Source organism: Erinaceus europaeus, chromosome 4 (assembly GCF_950295315.1).
Source record: "Erinaceus europaeus chromosome 4, mEriEur2.1, whole genome shotgun sequence".
Taxonomy (NCBI): Eukaryota; Metazoa; Chordata; class Mammalia; order Eulipotyphla; family Erinaceidae; genus Erinaceus; species Erinaceus europaeus.
This window is the reverse complement of record NC_080165.1, coordinates 67949695-67973454: the sequence shown is the minus strand read 5'-3', so window position 1 is coordinate 67973454 and position 23760 is coordinate 67949695. Positions and strand designations below refer to the sequence as shown.

The window sequence follows — 23760 nt, the reverse complement described above, 5'->3', positions numbered from 1 at the left end:
GCAGTGTTCTAGTAAATAAATAAAATATTCTTTAAAAGTAGTTTGCAGGAAGTTAATAGAATTGCAAACAAAATGGATCTTAAAAAAACAAATGACTGAAAAAGGCAGCCCAAGGAGTAAGATATGGCCCTACACTCTCAAATACATGATTCCAAGTTCCAGGTCCTGACATTACATGCAGCAGAGTGATGCTTTAGTTCTTTCTCTCATTCATAAATAAATGAATATTTTTTAAAAATACGTTAAAATGAAGGAAAAAAGTAAAAATGATATTAATATTTCCAACACTTTAAATGTAGAGCATCACTACAACCTGGGCATTATTTGTTTCTGTCCAAAGCTCACTCTTGCTGTAGTTATTGTGGTACCAAGGATTGAACCTGGGACCTCTTTCATACACACACACACACACACACACACACACACACACACACACACACACGCACACATCCACTGCTCCTTGAGGCTTTTCTTTTCTCCCCTTTTTGTCATTATTTTTTTTAATTGTTATTACTGTTGTTACCAGATAGGACAGAGAGAAATCAAGAGAGATGGGGAGGCAGAGGGGGAGAGAAAGATAGACACCTGCAGACCTGCTTTACCACCTGTGAAGCGACTCCCCTGCGGGTGGGGAGCCAGGGGCTCAAACCGGGATCCCTGTGCCGGTCCTGCCGCCATGTGCACTTAGCCCACTGTGCTACCCCCCCCACACACACTCCCCATGTGGAGTTTAATAACCTAGCACTTTCAGTATTTTTGGAGGTCAGTTAGTTATATCTCCACCTGAACCCAGTATCCCCAAAGTCTAGTCAAAGAGATTGACCTAAATGTTCTTTTATTTTTATTATTAGGTATAACCTTGCCTCCAGGGATATTATTGGGGCTCAGTGCCTACACTACAAATTCACTGCTCCTGGTGGCCATTTCTGCCATGTTATTGGATAGGACAGAGAGGAATTGAGAGAGATGGGGGAGAGAAAGAACTACAGGTGGGGAGCCAGGCTCAAACTGGGAAACTTGTGTGGTTCCTTACACTTTGTACTATGTGCACTTAAACCAGTGTACCACCACCTGACCCCTTATTTATTTTTTTATAACTTTTTTTTTTTTTTTTAATGAGAAAGATAGCAGGAGAGAGAAAGGACCAGACATCACTCTCTGGCACATGTGCTGCCAGGGATCGAACTCGGGACCTCATACTTGGGAGTCCAAAGCCTTACCACTGTGCCACCTTCTGTACCACCTGACCCCCTTATTTTTTAAAATTTTTAATTATTTATTAATGGATAGAAACAAATTGTGACTGGAGAAGGAGTGAGATTTGCAACCCTGCTTCACCATTCATGAAGCTTTCCCCCTGCAGGTAGGGACCAGGGGCTTAAACCCAGGTCTTTGGACACTGTGTTTAACCAGATGTACTACCACCTGGCCCTCTAACTGTTCTTTTAGGTAGGAGATTTTACTTAACTTATCTCCCTGGTTGACTTAAACTGCTTTTGCCTAGAAGTGGGAGAAAATATTTCATTTGTATACATAGATTTTGTTTTAGATTTAATGACTATTGTTTTTTGTCCTAAGCATTTTTTTAAAGGTTTTATTAAATAATGAGAAGGATAGAGGGAAAGAGTCAGATACCACTCCAATACATATTACATATGCTGCCGGGTACTGAACTTGGGATCTCTCATGCTTGAGAGTCCAGTGCTTTATCCACTGCACCATCTCCCAGACCACTGCCCTAAGCATTCTATAGCACTGTTGCCAATTGTTGGTCTCTTTCCCTTTTTTTGTGCCCCTTCTTGTAATTTTCCCCCCAGAGCACCGCTCAGCTCTAGGTTATGGTGTGCTGATAATTAAACCTGGGACCTTTGGTGCCTCAGTCATGAAAGTCCTATTGCGGGGACTGGGTGGTAGTGCAGGGGGTTAAGTGCACATGGCACAAAGCACAAGGCTGGGGTAAGGATTCCGGTTCAAGCCCCTACAGGGGCATCACTTTGCAAGCAGTGAAGCAGGTCTGCAGGTGTCTTTCTCTCCTCTGTCTTCCCCCCCCCCCCTCGATTTTTCTTTGTCCTATCCAAATAACAACAGCTATAACAATAACAACTACAACAAGGGCAACAAAATGGGAATAATGGCCTCCAGGAGCAATAACCCTGGAGACAAAAAAAATACAAACTCCTTTTGCATAGCCATTATCCTATGTTCATGTGCCTTATATTTAGTGATGTTTGTCTCTTTCTTCAGGGGCAACCGGACAGATGATTCAGCCTTCAATCAAAGTTCAAAATGCACTCAACATCTTGAACGACTTATTTTCAAAGAGGGACCTTTGAATTCCTTCTTAAGTCAGCATGATAAAGGCTGCCAAACAAGAGAAATCTCTCTGCATTCTTCTAATTCTAGCCCTCATATGAATTGTCATGATGAACTGTTGCGGAGAACAGAACAGAACAGAGACAAACTGGAAGGTTCCTACCATACACAACCTGAGGAAAGGAGTCCAGAGGCCAAACGGCCCCGTTATGGTTATGATGACACAGAGAAGATGCACAGCATGGGAGAGGGTCACCCAGGTTTTACATCAAGGACAGGCAATAATCAACAATTTAGGCAAAGCTCTGACCCAAAGATTCTGGACCCTCAATTTCAAGAATTGAACCTTGCCCAGCAAAATCAAGAAGAGGGGGAGCGAAAAGTTGATGTTTCTGACACTAGCTGTTTTAAATCTGAATTATCTGATACCCAGCCAAGATCAGCACCAGTTCATTCTTTACATCGTCCAGAGGAAGTATCTGTGATACCAAAGAAGCTGACTTTGAAGAAGGAGGTTGAGGTGGACATGGAACCTTCTGTGCAGGTCTCTGCTGAATTTCTTTCAGGGTCTCTTCATAATCCTTTTCATTTTTTAACAGAGCACTGACTGCTTGGCTCTGGTTTTTAGTGGTATGGGGGACTGAACCTGAGCCTTAGGCATTAGAGCCTGTTTGTGCAACTGTTATGCTCCCCCCACACACACACTTCCTGATCCTTCTAATGTTTTACATTTATTTATTTATTTATTTTCCCTTTTGTTGCCCTGGTTGTTTAACATTGTTGTGGTTATTGATAGCATTGTTGGATAGGACAGAAAGAAATGGAGAGAGGAGGGAAAGACAGAGAGGGGGAGAGAAAGATAAAACACCTGCAGACCTGCTTCACCACCTGTGAAGCGACTCCCCTGTGGGGAACCGGGGGCTCAAACTGAGATCCTTAAGCAGGTCCTTGCACTTTGCTCCATGTAAGCTGCGCAACCACCCGACTTCCCCTTCTTTTTTTTTTTTTTTCCGACTTCCCCTTCTAATGTTTTAAGTCTGGTTATTTCAGCTAGGGGAAACTGCGTACTTGTTATGCAAAAAAATCTTAATGCCCAAGGCATCATAGGCCCAGAGTCAATCCCAGCACCACCATAAACCAGAGCTGAGCAGTGCTCCATTTAAAAAATAAAAGTGGTTGTTTTCTTGGAAGCTGTGTCCCTAATGGTGTCGCTTCATCAGAATACTGCTCAACTCTACCCTGTGGTAGTGCTGGGGATTGAACCTGGAGCCTTTGATTTACATGTGTAACCATTATGTTTGTCTCCCATAATGATATAATATAGGTTGGACCAAAGCTTCATCCTACATGTCTTTCTGCAGTTTTCAGGGAGAACACAATATATAAGTAGTATGAAACTGGATTAGAAGTCACTTTTGTCATTAGCTAGTTTTTATTTGGCTGTTTCTGCCAACTTAGCTCACTTATGATGGTCAGATAGTAGTACTAATTTGTTCTTTAAAGATTTATTTTTTGAAAAGAGAACCAAAGCATCACTCTGGATATGTGTTGCTGATGATTGAACTTAGGACCTTATGCTTGCTTGAGGATCTTTATGTGCTGCACCAACTCTGAAGCTGTAGCACTCACTTGTTTTTACCACAGCACTAGTCAATTCTGGCTTTATGGTAGTACCAGATATTGAACCTGGGACCTCGGTGACTCACCATGAAATCTTTTTGCATAACCACTATGCTGTCTCCTTGGCACAAGGATATTTGTTATTATCTGGCCTTAGAGAAGCTCAAATCATTTAATGTGTTTGGAGGGGGCTAGAGAAGTGGTTTGGCAATAGAACACATGCCCTGCATTTGAGTCCTGCAATTGATCCCTAACATTTCATCAGAGAAACCATAGGAGAGAAGCAAATAAATAGCACCATAAACAGTGGTGCTCTGGTGTCTCTTACACACAATAGCAGATTTTATTTTTTGCCACCAGAGTTATTGCTAGAGCTTGGTGCTATGAATCCACTGCTCCTGGCCTATTTTCTCTTTCTCATTCTTCTTCTAGCATTTGCCCTTCTTCCGTAGCCAGTCAACAGCGTCAGGTTGAGCCTGATGTCAAGTTTCGAGACCTCCTTTGAATCTGGAGAGGTGGCAGTCGTTGACTATGTGGGTCATTGTCTGTAGCCGCAGGGGCAGATCGGGTCGTCTCTGGCTCCCCAGCAATGGAACATAGCGGCGCACCGGCCATGACCTGTTCGATAGCGATTGAGGAGGGCCCAATCATAACGTGCTAGGTCAAAGCCGGGTTGACGCTTGCAGGGGTCTGTGATGAGGTGTTTGTTCTTTACCTCAGCTGACTGCCAGCTCTGTTTCCAAGAGACTGGAACAGAGAAGTTCAGTGTAGGCGTAGGGGACCAGGTTGGGTGACGAGACGTCAAGCATTGGACAGGGTGGGCGAAGATATCCGCGTATATTGGCAGGTCCGGTTGAGCTTAGACGTGGGAAATGAACTTAGATGATGCTGCATCCCGACGAATATCTGGCGGGGCGATGTTGCTAAGAACTGGCAGCCATGGAACTGGGGTGGAACGGATGGTTCCAGAAATGATCCTCATGGAGGAATATAATTTGGAATCGACCAAGTGGACATGGGGGCTACGGAACCATACTGGGGCACAGTATTCTGCAGTGGAATAGCATAATGCCAGAGAGGATGATCGTAGTGTGGAAGCGCTCGCGCCCCATGAGGAGCTGGCCAGTCTTGCAATGATGTTATTCCTCGCGCCCACCTTTGCTGCTCTTTCTCATATTACTTATAATTGCATAGAGACAGAGAAATTGAGAGGAGAGGACTAGAGAGGGAAAGAGACAGAGATACCTGCAGACCTGCTTCACTGCTTGTGAAGCGGGTACCCCCTGCATGTGGGGAGTGGGAACTCAAACTTCTATCCTTGTGCTTTGTAATGTGTGCACTTAACCTATTTTAAATAGAGAAAAGCCATGTTAAGGGATGCCTTGACACACTGTCAGTGAGGGTTTCACAATTTCTTTTCTCCACATAGCAGCAACATTTATGTGCTTTTCTCCTGGTGATCCACAGAAAATGAAATACAATCTGAGACAGTTTCAAAGTGTCAATGGATTCAGTTTTCTTCATAAGAACTACAACAAATTAGGGCCAGGTGGTGGCAGAGACCTGTTTGAGCACATGTATTACAATGCTCAAGGGCCCGGGTTCAAACCCCCGGTCCCCACCTGCAGGGGGAAAGTTTCATGAGTGGTGAAGCAGGGCTGCAGGTGTCTCTGTCTCTCTCCCTCTCTGTTACCCCCTTCTTCTTGATTTCTGGCTGTTTTTATCCAATAAATAAAGATAATTAAAAAAAAATTGAAAATAAAGCGGGAAATAATCTAGCTTTTCTTTTATTACCTTTTCCTCCCTTTCTCTTTGTCACTGGGGCATTATCTCTTCAATCTGATATTTTTAGATAGGAAAGTAAAAAAACACAGCAGCATTGGAGCTCCCTGGCTCAGCCTGGATCATGTGCATGACACGGGGGGGGGGGGGGAGGGGGGACACTATCCAGGTGAGTTGTCTTCTTGTTTGTTTGTTTGTTTTTTGCCAACACTACTATCACTTTTTTTAAAATAATTTTTTATTGGGAGCCGGGCAGTATGGTAGCACAGTGGGTTAAGCGCACATGGCGTGAAATGCGAGGACCTGCGCAAGAATCCTGGTTTGATCCCCCGGCTCCCCACCTGCAGGGGAGTCACTTCACAAGTGGTGAAGCAGGTCTGCAGATGTCTAGCTTTCTCACCCCCTGTCTTCCCTTTCTCTCTGTCCTGTCCAGCAACAATGACAACAGTAATTATATTAATGATAAACAGCAAGGGCAACAAAAGGGGAAAAAAATAGCCTCCAGGAGCAGTGGATTCATAGTGCAGGCACAAGCCCCAGTGATTACCTTGGAGGTTAAAAAAAAAAGCCCAGCTTTTAAAAAATAATAATTTGTATTACCTTTATTTATTTATTGGATAGAGACAGCCAGAAATTGAGAGGAGAGGTAGATAGAGATAGAGAGAGACACCTGCACCTCTACTTCACCACTCATGAAGCTTCCCCCCTACAGCAGGCTTGAACCTTGGTCCTTGTTCATTGTAATGTGAGCGCTCAACCAGGCGAGGTACCACCTGGCTCCTTCTACTGTTGCTTCTTATAGAAACATCAGATGATTATCCAAATCTGGATCTTTTCCTGCTATTTGAAGAAGTACAAAGTATTTAAGATTTATCCCGGGAGTAAAGCACAAGGACCCACGTAAGGATCCCTGTTCCAAGCCCTGGCTCCCCACCTGCAGGGGAGTCGCTTCACAGGTGGTGAAGCAGGTCTGCAGTTGTCTTTCTTTCCCCATCTCTGTCTTCCCTTCCTCTCTCCATTTCTCTCTGTCCTATCCAACAACAACAACATCAATAACCACAACAAGGGTAGCAAAAGGGAAAATAAATAACTATTAAAAAAAAAAAGATTTATCCCTTAGTGGTTTTCCAATATTCTACATAGAGCCTAACCCAATTGTCTCTGTTTCTGCAGCTTGACAGTTCTTCCAGCAATACCAATTGCAGCCAACATAACCCTATCCCCTCTGGTCATCCATCTCTTCCACTCAGTGGAGCTACTGCAAATAGTCCCTTCAGAGAGAAGTTTGGAAGTTCTCTTTGCCATGCAGACAAATTGGAAATGGCATCTGAGGAGCCGATGCAATCTACAGACGACTTGCTGCCCCATGAAATTGCCATTCAGGATGGCAGTGGGTTTTCTCGTATCCTGAGTATGTTTTCAGATTCTACCAGCACACGGGAAAGGGGGCGACTTAGTTTCTCTGATATAGAAGACGAGGAAAAATTTCTCTACGGGGAGGAAGAAAAGGCTATAAAAGTCGAATCTTCACCAAGACCTCTAGCAGATTCATCACTTCCAGCCATTAAGTTGGAACCAACAGAAAGATCTAATCCAGAAAGTGCTAAGATTCATGAGTTGGTCAAAAGCATGGGGCTGGGTAACTTAGTAGCTGAGCTTAGTAAAATGGCTGAATGCACCCACCAGCAACAACTTCCTAAGTGTAAAGATGAGCCACATGATATGAAGAGCACTGGAAACCTTAACCATCAACACTGTGAAATGAAAGCTCCTCCACTGAACCAGAAGCCGAAATGGTGCTTTTTTTGCAAAAAGCCAGAACATTGAATATTGATTACTTTCAAACATAAGTGCTTTATTCTCCTTGAGCTTTCTCTCCAGCTTTTATAGGGTCTTCCCAGTTCCCAGTGGCATGGATGGTTCCAAGAAGCCACAAGGGCTTTCCCCAATCTTCTCCCTCTTACCTGGTTCCACGAGTCAGCCTCAGATTGTGAATGAATACCTCTCCTTATTGACAGAGATGCATACCTCACCTTTTTTTTTTTTTTTTTTTTTTTTTTAACCAGAGCTCAACTCAGCTCTGATTTATGGTGGTGTGGGGGGTTGAACCTGGGCCTATAAGAGCCTCAGGCATGAGAGTCTGTTTGCATAACCATTATGCTATCTACCCCTGCCCCATACCTACCTTAATCTCTTTTCCCTCCTCCCACAGGGTTTATCACTGGGTCCCAGTGCAAACACTTCTAGTCCACTGCTACTGATAGCCATTTTTTAAATCTTTTTTTTTTCTTTCTATTTTATTTGACACAGGACAAGAAAAGAAATTGTAAGCAGAGAGTTGATAGGAAGAAAGATACCTGCAGACTTGCTTTGTCCCTCTGGAAATTTCTCTTAAAACAGCCCCTGAACCTTCTTTCCTTTTATTTATGTCCTTTTCTCTTTATTTTTCTTCTCTATTTATTAGGTGGATACTAACGAGAACTGTGATGCCTGGAGATGCTTGCATTCCTTTTCATGGGACCCTAGATTTAAGCTTCAGCACCACATAGGAGCATTAGAGCAATGGAGTAAGTTCCATGGTTGGTGGAGTGGTGCTCTTTCTGCCAAGCAGTGATCACCAAGTTGAGCACACACACAGGTGTCTCTCCCTATCTTTCCCCTCCCTCTCAACTTCTGTCTCTTTACAGTATAAATAAACATAAGTAAGCAGATAAATACTTTAAAAGGATGAAAGAGTAGGTCTGGGAGCAGTGGAAAATGTCTTACTCAAACTGGTTATACTCTCCCCAAAGAAGGAATTAATGCACAAGTTAATAGTAAGAAATAGTTGAGTCAGCTAAGTAAGTGGACTTAACTTGTAATTTGTTTTCATGAAAAAGACCTGACCACTGCTCAGCTCTAGCATATTATGCTAGGAGTTGAAGCTGAAACCTCTAGGGTCTCACATATGAGTCTGTGCTATCTTCCTGACCCTAAGTTAATTATTAACATCCTTTGTTTGTTCCACAAGTTGATTCTGGAGACAATGAATTGTTTTTGAGAATCAGTGCTTGTTGAATAAACTACCATCCTCTTGAATGAAATCTCCCAGTTGATGTTGACACATTCACAATGCCCCTCCCATCTACGTCCAAATATTTCCTCAAAACTTGTACCCAGAAGGATTAGAAAATGTCTCACTCAGTAAAGGACACGTTTTCTATGTAAGTGTGGGGTCTAACCCCAACCCCATTCATCATATGGGAGCACTATGCAAGGGAAAAGCTTTAGAATTGATGGAGCAGTGCTAGTGTCCTCTCATCCTCTGGGAAATAACTACTGGGACCAGTGGAATCATGCAGGTACAAAGCCCCAGCAACTAAAAAAAAAGACCAGGCAGTGGTATACCTGGTTAAGGGCATACACTACAGTGAGTAAGGACTCTGGTTTAAGATCTTAGTTCCCACCTGCGGGTGGGGGGGGGTGGGGGGGGGTGGGGGGGTGGGGAAGCTTCCCAAGCGGTGAAACAGGTCTGTAGGTGTTTACCTAAAATTGAAAAATAATACTACACCCTCCAGGGAGATAGCATAATAGTTATGCAAACAATTTACATGTCTAAAGCTCAGTTCCAGGCATCATCATAGCCTTTGTTGTGCAGTGCTCTGGGGAAAATGGGGTGGGGGGGGTGGAATAGCACAGGGGTGAAGCTCTGGTGGCAAATGTATTATAACCAGGATTAATCAATATGCAGTAAATGAAGCCATTCAAAACAAAGTTTATGAAAAATTTGTCTGTGGCTAGGGTAATGTAGGCAGCCTTCCATGCCTGAGGCTTCAAAATCTCAGCTTCAATTCCCTATAGCACCAGAAACCAGAGCTGAGTGCTAGTGCTTTGGTTCACACCTACAAAACATAAATCTCATACAGTAGTTGGCCAAGTGATAAGAGCATCAGATTTTAAAAACATGAAATCCTGAGTTCAATCCCCACTATCACATGTGCCAGGATGGTACTCTGGTTCTGTCCTTATGCGTAAATCTGTTTAAAGCGCCGATGAGATAGCATGGTACTAGCTTTTCAGATTTTCAAGTCTGAAGATTAGAAGTTTCAGGTTCAATGAATGCCCTGGCATTCATAAACCAGAGCTCAGCAGTGCTATGGTAAAAAAGCAAGGAACAGCAAGTAAAGGAAAAATTATATAAGGTCCAGGACCTTATCCTTAGTACTATAAACTAATCCTTTAAGTACTTCTATAACTGGGAAAACAAAAGGAGTAAGTAAAAAAAAATGTTTATTGGATAGAGACAAATTGAAAGTAAGGGGAGAAAGACACCTGTGGTACACCTTCACCACATAAAAAGAATTCCCCGGGTCGGGGTGGTGGTGCATCTGATTGAGCACACTTAATACAAAACATAAGGACCCCACCTGCAGGGGGCAAAGTTTCACGAGTGAAGCAGGGCTGCAGGTGTCTATCTCCCTATCTTCCCCTTTCCTCTCAATATCTGGCTGTTCCTATTCAATAAATAAAGATTTTTTAAAATTCACATTAAAAATAAAAAGATTATTTTTAATAATCTGCAGGTGGGTCCCGAGGCTTGAGACTTTTGAGCATTATAACGTGCATTCAGCCAGGTGTACCACTGCCTGGCCCGTAAGTCTAAAAGCTCTAGGTCTTCCAAACGCTACTTACTTCTTGGCACGAGCCATAGTATGCAGTGATAAAGCTTTAGACTCTCAAGCATGAGGTCCCAAGTTCAGTCCCCAGCAGCATATGTGCCAGAGTGATGTCTGGTTCTTTCTCCTGTCTTTCTCATAAATAAATACAATCTTAAAAAAAAAAGAAAGAAAGAAAAGGAAACACTGACAAAAACCATAGGATAAAAAGGGTACAACTCCACACAATTCCCACCACCAGAATTCCGTATCCCATCCCCTCTCCTGATAGCTTTCCTATTGATTATCCCTCTGGGAGTATGGACCTAGGATCATTATGGGGTGCAGAAGTGGAAGGTCTGGCTTTTCTGTAATTGCTTCTCTGCTGAACATGGGCGTTGGCAGGTTGATCCATATTCCCAGCCTGTCTCTCCCTAGTGGAGTGGGGTTCTGGGGAAGCGGGGCTCCAGGACACATTGGTGGGATTGTCTGCCCAGGGAAGTCCAGTTGGCATCATGTTAGTGTCTAGAACCTGATGGCTATAGAGCCAAAAAAAAAAAAATTGTTGATTAGAGGAGTTCCTCTGAATGTGTAGGGCACCCAAATCCATGAGGAGAAGGTATATAGCATTCTCTTCTGATCGTGAAGTTGACTCTAGGTGTTGCTACTTGCAACTGCCTCTTGCCATTGATGACCGTTCTGCTCTCCCCCTATGGAGGGCTAGAGGGAGAGGATGCCTTCTGAGTGGAAAAAAAATTGTTGACAAATCACGAACTTAAAGGCTAGGTTCATATGAAGAGTTGGGGGCGTCTCTGTTTTATAGGTAGTTAGTACTCCTAAGTTATTGTCTGGGGAGATGATGTCATGGCTGGAAAAAGGACTAGGAAGCTGGACCAGTGAAGAGTAGCTCCCAAATATGGGAAAATTGTATAAATACTGTTCGAACCCCTTGTCCCTACCTGCATGGGAGAGGTGAAGCAGGGCTGCAGGTGTCTCTCTGTCTCTCTCCCTCTATATCTCCCCCTTCCCTCTCAATTTCTGGCTGTCTATTCAATAAATGACTATTAAAAAATAATTGGACATTAATACACAAAAAATTGAAGCAGAGTTAATTACAGTTTTAGTAAGGATATTAATTTATTAAACTTTATTTGCTATTGAATAGAGACAGAGAAATTGAGGGGGAAGAGATAAACACCTGTAGCCCTGCTTCACCACTCTTGAAGCTTTACCCCTGTTGGTGGGGACCAGAGGCTTGAACCTGGGCCTTGTGCACTGTAATGTGTGCACTTAACCAAGTGCACCACCGCCTGACCCCAAGATATATATATATTTTTTAATATTTATTCCCTTTTGTTGCCCTTTTTTATTGTAGTTGTTATTGATATCATTGTTGGATAGGACAGAGAAATGGAGAGAGGAGGGTAAAATGGAAGAGAAAGACATCTGCAGACCTGCTTCACCACTTGTAAAGTGATTTCCCTGCAGGTGGGTAACCGGGGCTCGAACCATATCCTTACACCAGTCCTTGTGCTTTGTGCCACCTGCACTTAACCTGCTGTGCTACTGCCAGACTCCCAGCCCCAAAATATTCTTGAGAGTCCAGTGCCTTATCCACTAATGCACCTCCCAGACCACTAGCCCCAAGAAAGGAAGGAAGCCCCAAAATACAGGGCAGTGTGTTTTTAAGCAAAAGTTTGAGATGAGTCTAAAATTACATGAGTGACTGACAAACTGGCGGTTATATAATTAATAGTATCGTGCAAATTTGCTTACCCATGATACATACAGAAAAGCCCACAGGGCTGTGGGAGTGTGCAAAAATCTCAACGTAAATTTATATCACAATGACATTTTAATGATGCAGAGGTCACTTTTAGCCACCATTCTCTTTATGTCTGCTTTACCTGCGGTTATTTACAAGTGGGCACCTTTCCCCATCAGTAAACCAGGTGATATTTTACTTGTGGGCTTCATCCTTCCTGAGTATGACAGATATGAGACAAGTTAGTTATCCTTGGCAGGATATGCCTGACCACCAGTTATGCCACCTATCATTCTGTTCTTTATGTCCTTCCTGGGTGGTTTGACTCCTGTGGCCTACTCTCAACTTTCAGCTTTTGTTCTTTGCAAGATAGGTCTGGAAACCCCCTAAAGTTCAACCAAAGTAATAAGCCATTTTTTTCTAGTCTACTGTAGCAGTTCCAAATTGGACATCCATTTTTATGGAGCTTGCTTGTTTGGGGTATAGTCAGGCATGTTTTGGGGGAAAAAAAAAAAAAAGAAGTGATTGATCCATGAAATCCATAATCTCAGTTGCTTCACAGGCAGTGAAGCAGGTTTGCAGGCTTAAGGATCCCAGTTTGAGCCCCCGGCTCCCCACCTGCAGGGGAGTCACTTCACAGGCAGTGAAGCAGGTCTGCAGGTGTCTTATCTTTCTCTACCCCTCTCTGTCTTCCCCTCCTCTCTCCATTTCTCTCTGTCCTATCTAATAACAACATCAATAGCAATAACAATACAACAACAATAAAAAACAAGGGCAACAAAAGGGGGAAAAAAAAAAGAAAAGTATGTGTGGGGCTGGGCAATAGCACAGAGGGTTAAGTGCATATGAAGCAAAGCTCAAGGACCGGCAAAAGGATCCCGGTTCGAGCCCTGGCTCCCCACCTGCAGGGATGTACACCTTGCAAGCGGTGAGTCAGGTCTACAGGTGTCTATCTTTCTCTACCCCTCTCTGTCTTCCCCCTCTCTATTTCTCTCTTATTCAAAATCAACAGCAATAACAACAATAATAACAGCAATGATAACAAAAAAAGTATGTGTACATCTTAGGGGACTCCTTATAGACCCTACTTTGCTCTTCTCCAGTGTTTCTTCTTGGGAGTTGTAACTGACTTTATTTGTTTGTTTATTTATCGCCTCCAGGGTTATTGCTGGGGCTTGGTTCCTGCACCATGAATCCACTGCTCCTGGAGGATATTTTTTTTCCCCTTTTGTTGCCCTTTTTTATCGTTGTTGCTATTGCTGCTGTTGTTGGATGTGACAGAGAGAAATGGAGAGAGGAGGGGAAGACAGGGGGAGAGAAAGACACCTGCAAACCTGCTTCACTGCTTGTGAAGCAATCCCCCTACAGGTGGGGAGCCTGGGGTTTGAGCTGGGATCCTTACACTGGTCCTTGCTCTTGGTGCCATGTGTGCTTAACCCGCTGTGCATAACCTGCTTAGCTATAGCCCGGCACCCGGACTGGGAAATTCTGCTGTGTTTCTTGACCAGGAATTCTGAAAGTCTTGTGAGAATTGTTAGCGAGCAAAATCAAACCACCATCCACTGCAAGAAGCAAAAAATGTTTATTCACGAATTGCAATCCGGGCCGAGTGGCAACAGACAGCAGTCTGCCAGCTTGACCCTGAACAAAGCTCAAACCATACAATTTATAGGAATTCAGACTACACTCAGGGAGGGGGGAACACATCACCTTATCAGATTATATCTAATCATTTCAAACTTAGCAGAAGCCTGATCTATTCAGAGCAAAGCATGGGCTAGTTCAATCAAACCAGACCAACAGGTCCCGGCCAAAGTGGGGTCACCACATTCTTAGTTGGGACCACCCGGCCATCTGTTTGCCATCTATCAGGCCAGGCCATCATTTTTCAGGCCATCTGTTTTAACTATCTGGTAACAGTATTCTGTTGCAGAGTTCATGAGGAGGCCTGTTTGCTGCAGGGTCTGTCAAAATAATTGATGGCCTTTTAGGTTCTGTTGAGGGGAAAAGGGCAAGGAGTTTTTTACCTCACTGGGCAGGAGGGCAAAAAGCAACTATATTTAAACTATTCTTAAAACTCAAACTCAAAAAGCAACTATACTTATAACTATGTTAGAGTTACTGCCTCTAACATTCCCCACTGGTCTTAGCTGGGAATCAAATCCTTGATTCATCTTCTTTTTCTGAGTTGTATTGCACCTCGACATACCGAGACTCCAGGAGCATAACCTTCTCAGTTTTCTTTCAAGGAGATCAAAGACCTCCATAGACAAGGCCCCAGGGTAAGAAGTAGAAGTAGGGTGATCAGAGGCCCTGCCAGGGAACTAATTAGTGTTTTTAACCAAGAGGGCCAAGAAAATAGGTTTGCGAACCAGCTGTTCTCGCTCAGGTCTCTTAGACGGTTATCTCTGTTTTCTATTTTTTTCTTGACCTCGCTTAAAGTTTTTTTCACCATTTCGGAGTGGTTGGCATAAAAGCCACAGGCCTCGTTCAGGGCCACACATAACCCACCCTGTTTCATAAATAGCAAATCAAGCCCCCTACGTTTTTGCAGGACCACCTCAGCCAACGAAGATAGGGACCCTTTGAGAGATTTAATAGTGCCCTCTAGTGTGGCCATATCCTGATTGATCTGCTGATCTAATTGTACTAGAGTAGTCTCCTTAGCTAGGGCCGCAGCTCTCATTGTCACTGTCCCTGCTATGGCTGCCCCCACAAGTATAGGAACTATTATCAGGACGCGCTTTCGTCTTATTGGTCTGAGGTAGTTTGTTTCTTGCCGTTCAAGGTGCGCCCAACCTTCTTCGCCATGGGAATAGTATACATGGGGCAGGATATGGGCCAAAACACAGAGGTCTTTGGTCATTCCGTAGGGGGTCATGCCCGAAGTACAGGCCCACCAAGTCCCCTCAGGAGCTTTGAGGAGGGTCGCTTACTCTTGAGTCTTATTAACTTTAATGGTTAGGTTGTAATTTCCCCTGTATGGGGAGGAGTCTAATTTATAGTTGGCTGTGAGAATATAAGTTTTTGTTCCCTGGATATCTCTCAGTGTCATGTGGTGCTGTACTTCTCACTTATATTTTGGGCCCTTAAAGTTGTTAGAGGATAGAGCCAGCTTCCTTATGTCTCTCTTTTGGCTACCTATTTTTGTAGAGGCGGCCACACCAATGTAATAAGGAGGCTCAGGGTATAAACACAGCCAACAGTTTCTGGTTATGTTAGGGTCAGACTCATTTAAAAGGTAATACATTAATTCCACAGTTTTCACTAGTGGCTTTACCCTGGGATGCAAGGGTTTTGTATCAGTCGGTTTAGTGCCACTTGGCACAACGTCAGTCTGATCTGTATCAGTCTCATTCCCTCCATCTCTAAAGAGGGAGAGAGTAGGTCGGGGCTTTTCTCCCAAAATGGTGCGTCTCAAGGGCCCAATAGGATTTTGAGTCCATGGCAGCGTCTGCGGTTGAATAGTGAATAATGTTTCAAAGTCCTTTTCAGAAAAAAGAATCTTAATGTCCCACATTTTTCTCTCATCTATGAATCAGTCTCATTTCAAGTTTTGACCGTCACCTCCACAGGGTTACAGTCTTTAATGTAGCAAGTACCTGGTTCGGTCAGGCCGCCTGGTCGAATCACTCTTGTGACTTTCAGGTGCTTATCACCATCCCTCCCTGGAGATGCTGTCAGACATTCTCCCCACAACCCACAGAAAAAAAATATGGTTCTCCTCTACATTTGGTGGGGCTGTCGTCTTTGGGATATACATAATAGGGTCTGTCCCAAAGGCGAGCCTCCAGGTCAATGGAGCTGCACCTCCCATCTATAGTAATCTCCCCGGTTGCAGTCTGGCCAGCATAGATTACCCCGGTCCAGTTGGCACCAAATAGATCACACAGATCAAGAGTGAATATAGGCTGCCCGACGGTTGGCGACCACCTTTCCCTTTGTTTTTCAGCTCCCATACGTACAGAGAGGACACTCGGGGGGTGGGAGGCATGTGAGCTCGGGCAGTGGCAGAGGTAAAACAGAAGTGCACCAGGCAAAACACACACACAAGTCAGCAGGAGACCAAGCAGACCTTTATTGGGTCCGGGGTGGGTATGGCACACCATTTCTTCTGATTCGCTACTTTTGGGGGGTCCGCCACGGATTTTTTCAGGCGAGTATGATGAATCTAGTGTCGTTTCCCAGCAACCTTAGCGGCAGTTGGCGTCCTCAGGATCACGGTGTATGGTCCTTCCCACCGGGCTTCAAGATGGTCAGGATGCAGCTTCTTCACCAGTACGGAATCACCAGGCTTGAACAAGGGAACTTGGCCTCGGCTTTCCTCCCTCTGGGTCCCAGGCTTTTCGTCCTGGACGATGGCTCTGGATTTTCCTCGCACCACCTGCAAGGCCTGTAGGGACTTGAGGAGTCTGCTCCGCGACACTTCGGTCAATTTTTTAGTCTCAACCCAGGGCACCAGGGTTGGCAGTTTACCATATACAATCTCAAACGGAGTAAATCTAGACACATATGGGGTATTTTTACTTTTAAGCAAAGCAAAGGGTAAAAGGGAAATCTAGTCTCCGCCAGTCTCTATTTTTAACTTGGTTAAGCTTTTTTAAATAGTCTTATTCATTTTTTTTACTTGTCCTGAACTCTGGGGGCGGTAAATGTAATGTAACTTCCATTTAATTTTTAAAATTTCTGCCAATTGTTGGGTGACCTTGGCAATGAATGCCGGGCCATTATCCGACCCCAGTGAATAAGGGAGCCCGAACCTAGGGATAATTTCAAAGACCAGTTGTCTTAGTACTACCTGGGAAGTCTCTTTTTTAGTGGGGAAGGCTTCGGCCCACCCTGAAAAGCTATCTACCATGACTAAGATACTTATATCTTCCTTGAGCCACAGGCATCTCAGTGAAGTCCAGTTCTCAATGTTCTCTAGGTTCCCCCCCCCGCCACCACCTGGTTTCTGGTCCTTTCACTTGTACTGGGTTAGTGTTGACTCTGGCACACGTTGCACAGCGACCTGCCATACTCTGGGAGATCTTATGCAAACCAATTATCAAATAAAATTTACTGATCAGTTCAGCTAATTTGTTTCCCCCAAAATGGGTACCTTGGTATGTTTGAGAGACCACCTGTCTTCCCAGTGGCTGGGGTAATATAATCTTGTCATCTGGGGGGACGATCCATCTTTCCTCATTTAGCCTCCCCCCAGTCTCCAGCTCATCTCCTCTTTTTGTTTTGAGTACACTGGTTTTTGTCTTTTTTTCACTTCTCTTGGTATAGGGGTAGCCACCACCAGTTGGGCCAGGGTCCCCACTAGTCTTTGGGCCGCTTTCCTGGCTGTCTGGTCTGCCAACCGACTGCCTCGCGAGACTTCTGAGTCATCTTTTTGGTGTCCCTTACAGTGGATGACAGCAACCCTCTCTGGCCCCCAAACAGCTGCTTGCAGGGCCAGTATTTCCTGGGCATGCTTGATAGCTTTCCCTCTGGCCATCAGCAATCCTCTATCTTGATACAGAGCCCCATGGACGTGGACAGTGGCAAAAGCATACCTGCTGTCGGTGTACACATTTATCTTCTTCCCTGCTCCCCACTTGAGTGTTTGAATGAGTGCTATCAGCTCTGCCTTTTGGGCTGATGTCCCTTGTGGCAAGGATGCAGCCCACAAGACCTCCCGGTTGGTGACCACCGCAGCACCTGCATATCGTACACCATCTTCCACGAAGCTGCTTTCATCTGTGTAGAGGGTTTCCTGTGTGTCCGGTAGTGGGATGTCCGTCAGGTCAACTCTCAACGAGGTCAGGGCTTCCAAGATTTCTCCACAGTCATGGGTGGTGTCTTCCTCTGGGTTTGGGAGCAGGGTAGCTGTATTTAAGGCTGCAGTCTGTTTGAAAGTAATGTGAGGTGGGTCCAGCAACAGTACCTGGTAATGGGTCACCCGAGAATTGGTTATCCATCCGTCCGGAGGTGAGTGAAGTAGGCTGGCCAGGTTGTGGGCTGTGGTGATTTCTAGGGTCTGCCCAAAAGTCAGTTTGGTAGTCTCCTTCACTAGTAGGGCAGCTGCCGCCACTGTCCTCAGACACCCAGGCCATCCGGCGGCTACTGGGTCCAGTCGTTTAGACAGGTAGGCGACAGACTTCTTCTAGGGGCCCAGGGTTTGAGTGAGTACTCCCTTAGCCACACCGGCATTTCCTGCTACAAACAGCTGGAATGGTTTGTTCAGGTCGGAGAGGCCTAGAGTGGGGGCATTTACCAGGGACTCCTTCAGTGCCTGGAAACCCCTTTCCTCCGTCTCAGTCTATTTCAAAGGAGCGTCGCCTTCGCCGGTGGTGGTGGAGAGGGGCTTTGCTAGTTCAGCGAACCCTGGGATCCATAGCCTACAATAGCTTACCGACCCTGGAATTCTCGGACCTGTCTCTTGGTAGTGGGGGTTGGGATCTTTAGGATAGCCTGGATTCTTCCCTCAGACAGGGCCCGTCGTCCCTCTTTAATCTGGTAGCCCAGGTAGGTTACTTCTTGGGTACACAGCTGAGCATTTCTGGCTGATACCCGGTACCCCAAGCTCCCCAGTGCCTCGAGCAGGTCTCTAGTTGCCGTTTCGCAGTCCTCATGAGATGAGGTCGTGATCAGCAGATCATCTACATATTGTAGGAGGCTGCACTCGGGATGCTCACCTCAGAAGGTCAGTAGGTCTTTGCTCAGTGCTTCATCAAACAAGGTAGGATAGTTTTTAAAACCTTGGGTAAGTCGGGTCCAAGTCAGCTGTCCTGACTCCCCTTCCTCGAGGTCTGTCCATTCAAAGGCAAAGATAGGTTGGCTCTGCGGGGCCAAGGGGAGGCTGAAAAAGGCATCTTTCAAATCTGGGACGCTATACCGGGTTTGGTCAGGTGACAGGAGACTGAGGAAAGTATAAGGGTTGAGAACTGTAGGATGAATGGTCTCTACCCTCTTATTTACCTCTCGCAGATCTTGCACTGTTCTGAAGTCGTTTGTTCCAGGCTTTCGGACCAGGAGAAGGGGTGTATTCCAAGCCGACTTGCAGGGCACCAAGATACCGGCCTCTTTTAGGCATCTAATATGGTTCCTGATACCATGCTGGGCTTCCTGACTCATGGCATACTGCCGGTCTCAGACTGGGGTGGCAGTGCTGACCAATTGAATTATTATGGGGGGTCACATGCTTAGCCAACCCTGGGGGATTGGTCTCGGCCCAAACTCTTGGGATCTCCCGCTTCCACCTTGTTAATAGGTCCTGCTTGCCTGCATTCTGTGGTGCTTCATAGAGACGATATTCCTCCCTTGCCGGCATGGTGAGCAAAATTCGGCCACCTGCTTGTACTATTGGTCCTTCGTTTGTCTCAAAGAAATGGTGGCCTGTAGCTTATTAAGGAGATCCCTACCTAACAGTGGCTCAGGGCACTCAGGGATCACCAGGAAAGAGTGAGTAATAGTCCTCAGGCCAGAGCCGGCGACTCTTCCTATGGACTTTGGGTAACTCCTTTCTTCCTCAGTGGCTCCTATAATCTTAACCTTATCCTTTCCAGTGGGTCCAATTGGTTGTTGAAGTACTGAGTAGGTGGCCCCGGTATCCACCAAAAAATCAATTACCTTCCCCCCTACCGAGAGTTTTACCCTAAGCTCCCGGGGACTGGAGGAGCCCTGACTTCCTCAGTCTAGAACTAAGAGGGGGGCTTCCTTCTCCATCCTCTTTCTTCTTTCCCTTTTGGACATTCCTTCCTCCAGTGCCCTTCTTCCTTGCATAGGGCACACTGAGTCTTTCTCAGTCCTCTTAGGGGTTTACCTTTTCCCCTCATCTGCCCTTTTTCTCTCGCATACCTCCCTCTTTCCTCTCTATTTCCTGTTTCCTTAGCCAAAAGGACCTGCGCCATCTTCTTATTCAGTTCCAGAGTGGCTTTCACAGGGTCCTCTCTATTATCAAAAACCTTCTGGGCTATAGCCAACAGCTCCGAGAGAGACTTCCCCTCAAAACCCTCTAATTCCTGCAACTTCTTCCTAATATCTGGGGCGGATTGGGCCACAAACTGGAGGCCTGCACATTCTCAGGGGCCTTGGGATCTATGGGCGTCCAAGTTCGATACACCTAGTACAACCTCTCCAAGAAGGCAGTCAGACTCTCGTCTGCACCCTGCTTAGACTCGGTCACCTTAGACAGATTGGTGGGTTTCCGACCCGCATCCCGGATACCCCTTAATAGAGTCTGGCGGTACCTGGTGAGGGCCTCATACCCGGTGCTCGTGTTGTGGTCCCACTTAGGTCGGGATTGGGGGAATACCTCCACCACGTCCTGGTCGGTGGGAGGCTCTCCCTTTTTATCCTGGACCTGCTTCTTTCCCTCGATTTTTATTCTCTCCCTTCTAGAGTGAATAGGGTACTAGGTTGATGAGTGTAAAAAACTGACTTAAGTAGGGTTGCCACCCCTTCGGGGTCTACAGAGAAAGGAGGGTTTTGGTTCTTCCAATTATACAAGTCAGAAGTGCTAAACGGGACGTAAGTTCGGAGGGGCCGTCCTGACGCATCCAACTCCCCCACTTCCCGTAAAGGAAAGGTCCCGACCGGCGTAGACTCTGACCCGAACGTAGTTCCCATTCTGGTATGAGGTGGGCTCAGGACCCCTGACGGCAACCCAGAAGTGGAATCGGGTTCAGGAGTGGTAGCCCCTGAAGTGCCAGCATACGGTGGAGGGTTCTCATCCCTCCTCTTTCTCAGTCGTAGGGGGGATTCGGGCTTAGCAGGGAGGACAGGAGGAGCTGTAGGCCTCCTAGGGAATCTATCCCCCCTCATGCCCTCAATCACCAACACTCTCGACCTGCTTTTGACCTTTCCTTTGGGGTCACCCTGACACTCCCGCAGATACCTTGGTTTATCATAAGCAATACTCATCCAGATCTCAATATATGGCATTTGGTCAGGGTGCCCGGGATTCCCAAAGATCACATCATGCACTGCTGTGCACTTTCCCAGGTTGAGACTTCCTGTCTCAGGCCAGCCAACCTCAAAGGTTGGCCATTCCCTTTCACAGAACTTCTTCAGTGTGAAGGCGTCCACCTGGGCTCCAAAACCAGCGGCTCTCCTGGAAAAATCTGAAAAGTTTTTAGTCAAACATTCAAGGGGGGTGAGCGAGCTGGTTTTGGACTGACTCTGTCCCATCTCCTCGCCAAAGTGGAACAGAAGGGAGACAAACACTGCAATAAGAATCACAGCAATTAGACCAAAGATTCCTCTCACTCTTCCTTGTACTCACTAGTCAGCGCACCAAACACTCTCACACGTTCTCTCACTCTCAACTGTTTTTCCTACTAACCCAAAGGGTGTCCACCTGGGACTTTCTTCCTTATCTAGACTGTATGGAGCTTCTATAAAAGAGGACTCCAGTTTTCCTACCCAAGAGTTCCTTTTTGGAGCCTGTTGGCGTCTGGACACAGCAAGAAGGCTGACACAGAAAGCGACAAACAGTGAGTGTTGGAAAAAGAACTGACATCCGATGGATGCCAGACAATCAACTATGCTCACCTGGCTGTGCCCCTCACGGGACCTTAAGGAGTCTTAGCTTAGGAGTAGCCGTATAAACCCCGGTCTCGGTCTCAGTAGGCTGAGAATCTCCACTGAGCCGAAACGACTCCACGGACACGCAGGTTGGAGCCCAATCAAGCCCCGTAGTCTTTTGACTGTGAGGCACGCAACAGGCACACTAGCATTCACATCAAACCATTCACTCCGTCAAGGGAGGGCGATTACCTGTCCAGCCGCCGCTACTAAGGCGCCACAAGTTAGGCCTTCAGGAGTCACCGGAGAGTAGCTTGTTGCACTAACAAGGTCAACCTTATCGCGAATCGCCAAAGAGGAGAGAAGACAGACACAACAAATGGCCACAAAAGACAGAACTAGTATCCTGGGCTGTCGGACCCTATTTCAGATCCTTAGGGTGCGGACCCTGTTTCAGATCCAGTTATCACCCAACCCCAGCAGCCTGGAAGTCGTCACTTCCCAGCGCTGTGGTCTGGGATTCCAACGTGGCGTCCCGCAATCCACAGACCGAGGCCCCGCGAGGACACAAAAACACACAAACGAAATGGTACCATGCACAAAAATCAGGCCTGACTTACTGGTGCCAGGCAAAAGCTTCCAAGGTTTTTCCTAGGATCTGGACCCGGGATGGGGTGTCCTCAGGAATCTCCGTCTGAGGAGATCTCGCTGGGGCCTCCAAATGTTAGCGAGCAAAATCAAACCACCATCCACTGCAAGAAGCAAAAGATGTTTATTCACAAATTGCAATCCAGGCCGAGTGGCAACAGACAGCAGTCTGCCAGCTTGACCCTGAACAAAGCTCAAACCATACAATTTATAGGAATTCAGACTACACTCATGGAGGGGGGAACACATCACCTTATCAGCCTATATCTAATCATTTCAAACTTAGCAAAAGCCTGATCTATTCAGAGCAAAGCATGGGCTAGTTCAATCAAACCAGACCAACAGGTCCCGGCCAAAGTGGGGTCACCACATTCTTAGTTGGGACCACCCGGCCATCTGTTTGCCATCTATCAGGCCATCATTTATCAGGCCAGGCCATCATTTATCAGGCCATCTGTTTTAACTATCTGGTAACAGTATTCTGTTGCAGAGTTCATGAGGAGGCCTGTTTGCTGCAGGGTCTGTCAAAATAATTGATGGCCTTTTAGGTTCTGTTGAGGGGAAAAGGGCAAGGAGTTTTTTACCTCACTGGGCAGGAGGGCAAAAAGCAACTATATTTAAACTATTCTTAAAACTCAAACTCAAAAAGCAACTATACTTATAACTATGTTAGAGTTACTGCCTCTAGCAACACCTCATCACAGACCTCTGCAAGCGTCAACCCGGCTTTGACCTAGCACGTTATGATTGGGCCCTCCTCAATCGCTATTGAACAGGCCATGGCCGGTGTGCCGCTATGTTCCATCGCTGGGGAGCCAGAGACGACCCGAACTGCCACTGCGGCTACAGACAGACTATGACTCACATAGTCAATGACTGCCACCTCTCCAGATTCAAAGGAGGTCTCGAAACTTTACATCAGGCTCAACCTGACGCTGTTGACTGGCTATGGAAGAAGGGCAAACGCTAGAAGAAGAACAAGAATGTTGTGGTAAACAAGATCAGAGAACCAATATTTGGAAAAGGAGGGCTTGTCAGATCTCTGAAAAAGAGGAGATACAGAGTTATACCTGTAAGACAGGTCTTTAAGTTACTTGGCACAATTTCACTGGTGCATAGCAAGCATGGAGTATAGAAATAGATTACTAGCAGTTGGCTCTTACAGTTTACACATATAGTTATATATGTTTTTACATACCTTTCTGCAGTGGCATTCCCTATGTCTACATCCAGCCTGGTCTTTCTTAAACTATTTCTTTTTTAAAAAAAACTAATTTTTTATTAGATAGAGACAGAAATTGAGGGGAAAGGGAGGTAGAGATGGAGAGAAAGAGACACCTGCAACCCTGCTTCACCACTTGTGAAGCTTTCCCTCTGCAGCAGGCTTGAACCCAGGTCCTTGAACACTGTGGTGTGTGCGCTTAACCAATTGTGCCACTGCCTGGTCCCTCTTTAACTATTTTTAATTTTTTTAAATATTTATTTTCCCTTTTGTTGCCCTTG

At 45.8% G+C, this 23760-nt stretch overlaps 1 protein-coding gene and 1 pseudogene across 4 annotated transcripts in view; both read left to right on the top strand.

Moving 5' to 3' along the window:
- Window positions 1–8811, top strand: part of LOC132538094 (zinc finger protein 318-like) — a 35106-nt gene extending 26295 nt beyond the window's left edge. For 3 of the 4 annotated variants that reach the window (XM_060189832.1, XM_060189831.1, XM_060189830.1), the window contains 2 exons: window positions 2245–2857; window positions 6889–8811. In XM_060189832.1, the coding sequence (XP_060045815.1) occupies window positions 2245–2857; window positions 6889–7542 (1267 nt within the window). In that variant the 3' untranslated portion in view covers window positions 7543–8811. The remainder of the gene's footprint in view (window positions 1–2244; window positions 2858–6888) is intronic. The other variant, XM_060189833.1, reaches the window with a different exon arrangement.
- Window positions 8812–10902: 2091 nt separating this feature from the next.
- LOC132538376 (small nucleolar RNA U3) lies at window positions 10903–11098 on the top strand (annotated as a pseudogene).
- The last annotated feature ends 12662 nt before the right edge of the window (window positions 11099–23760 follow it).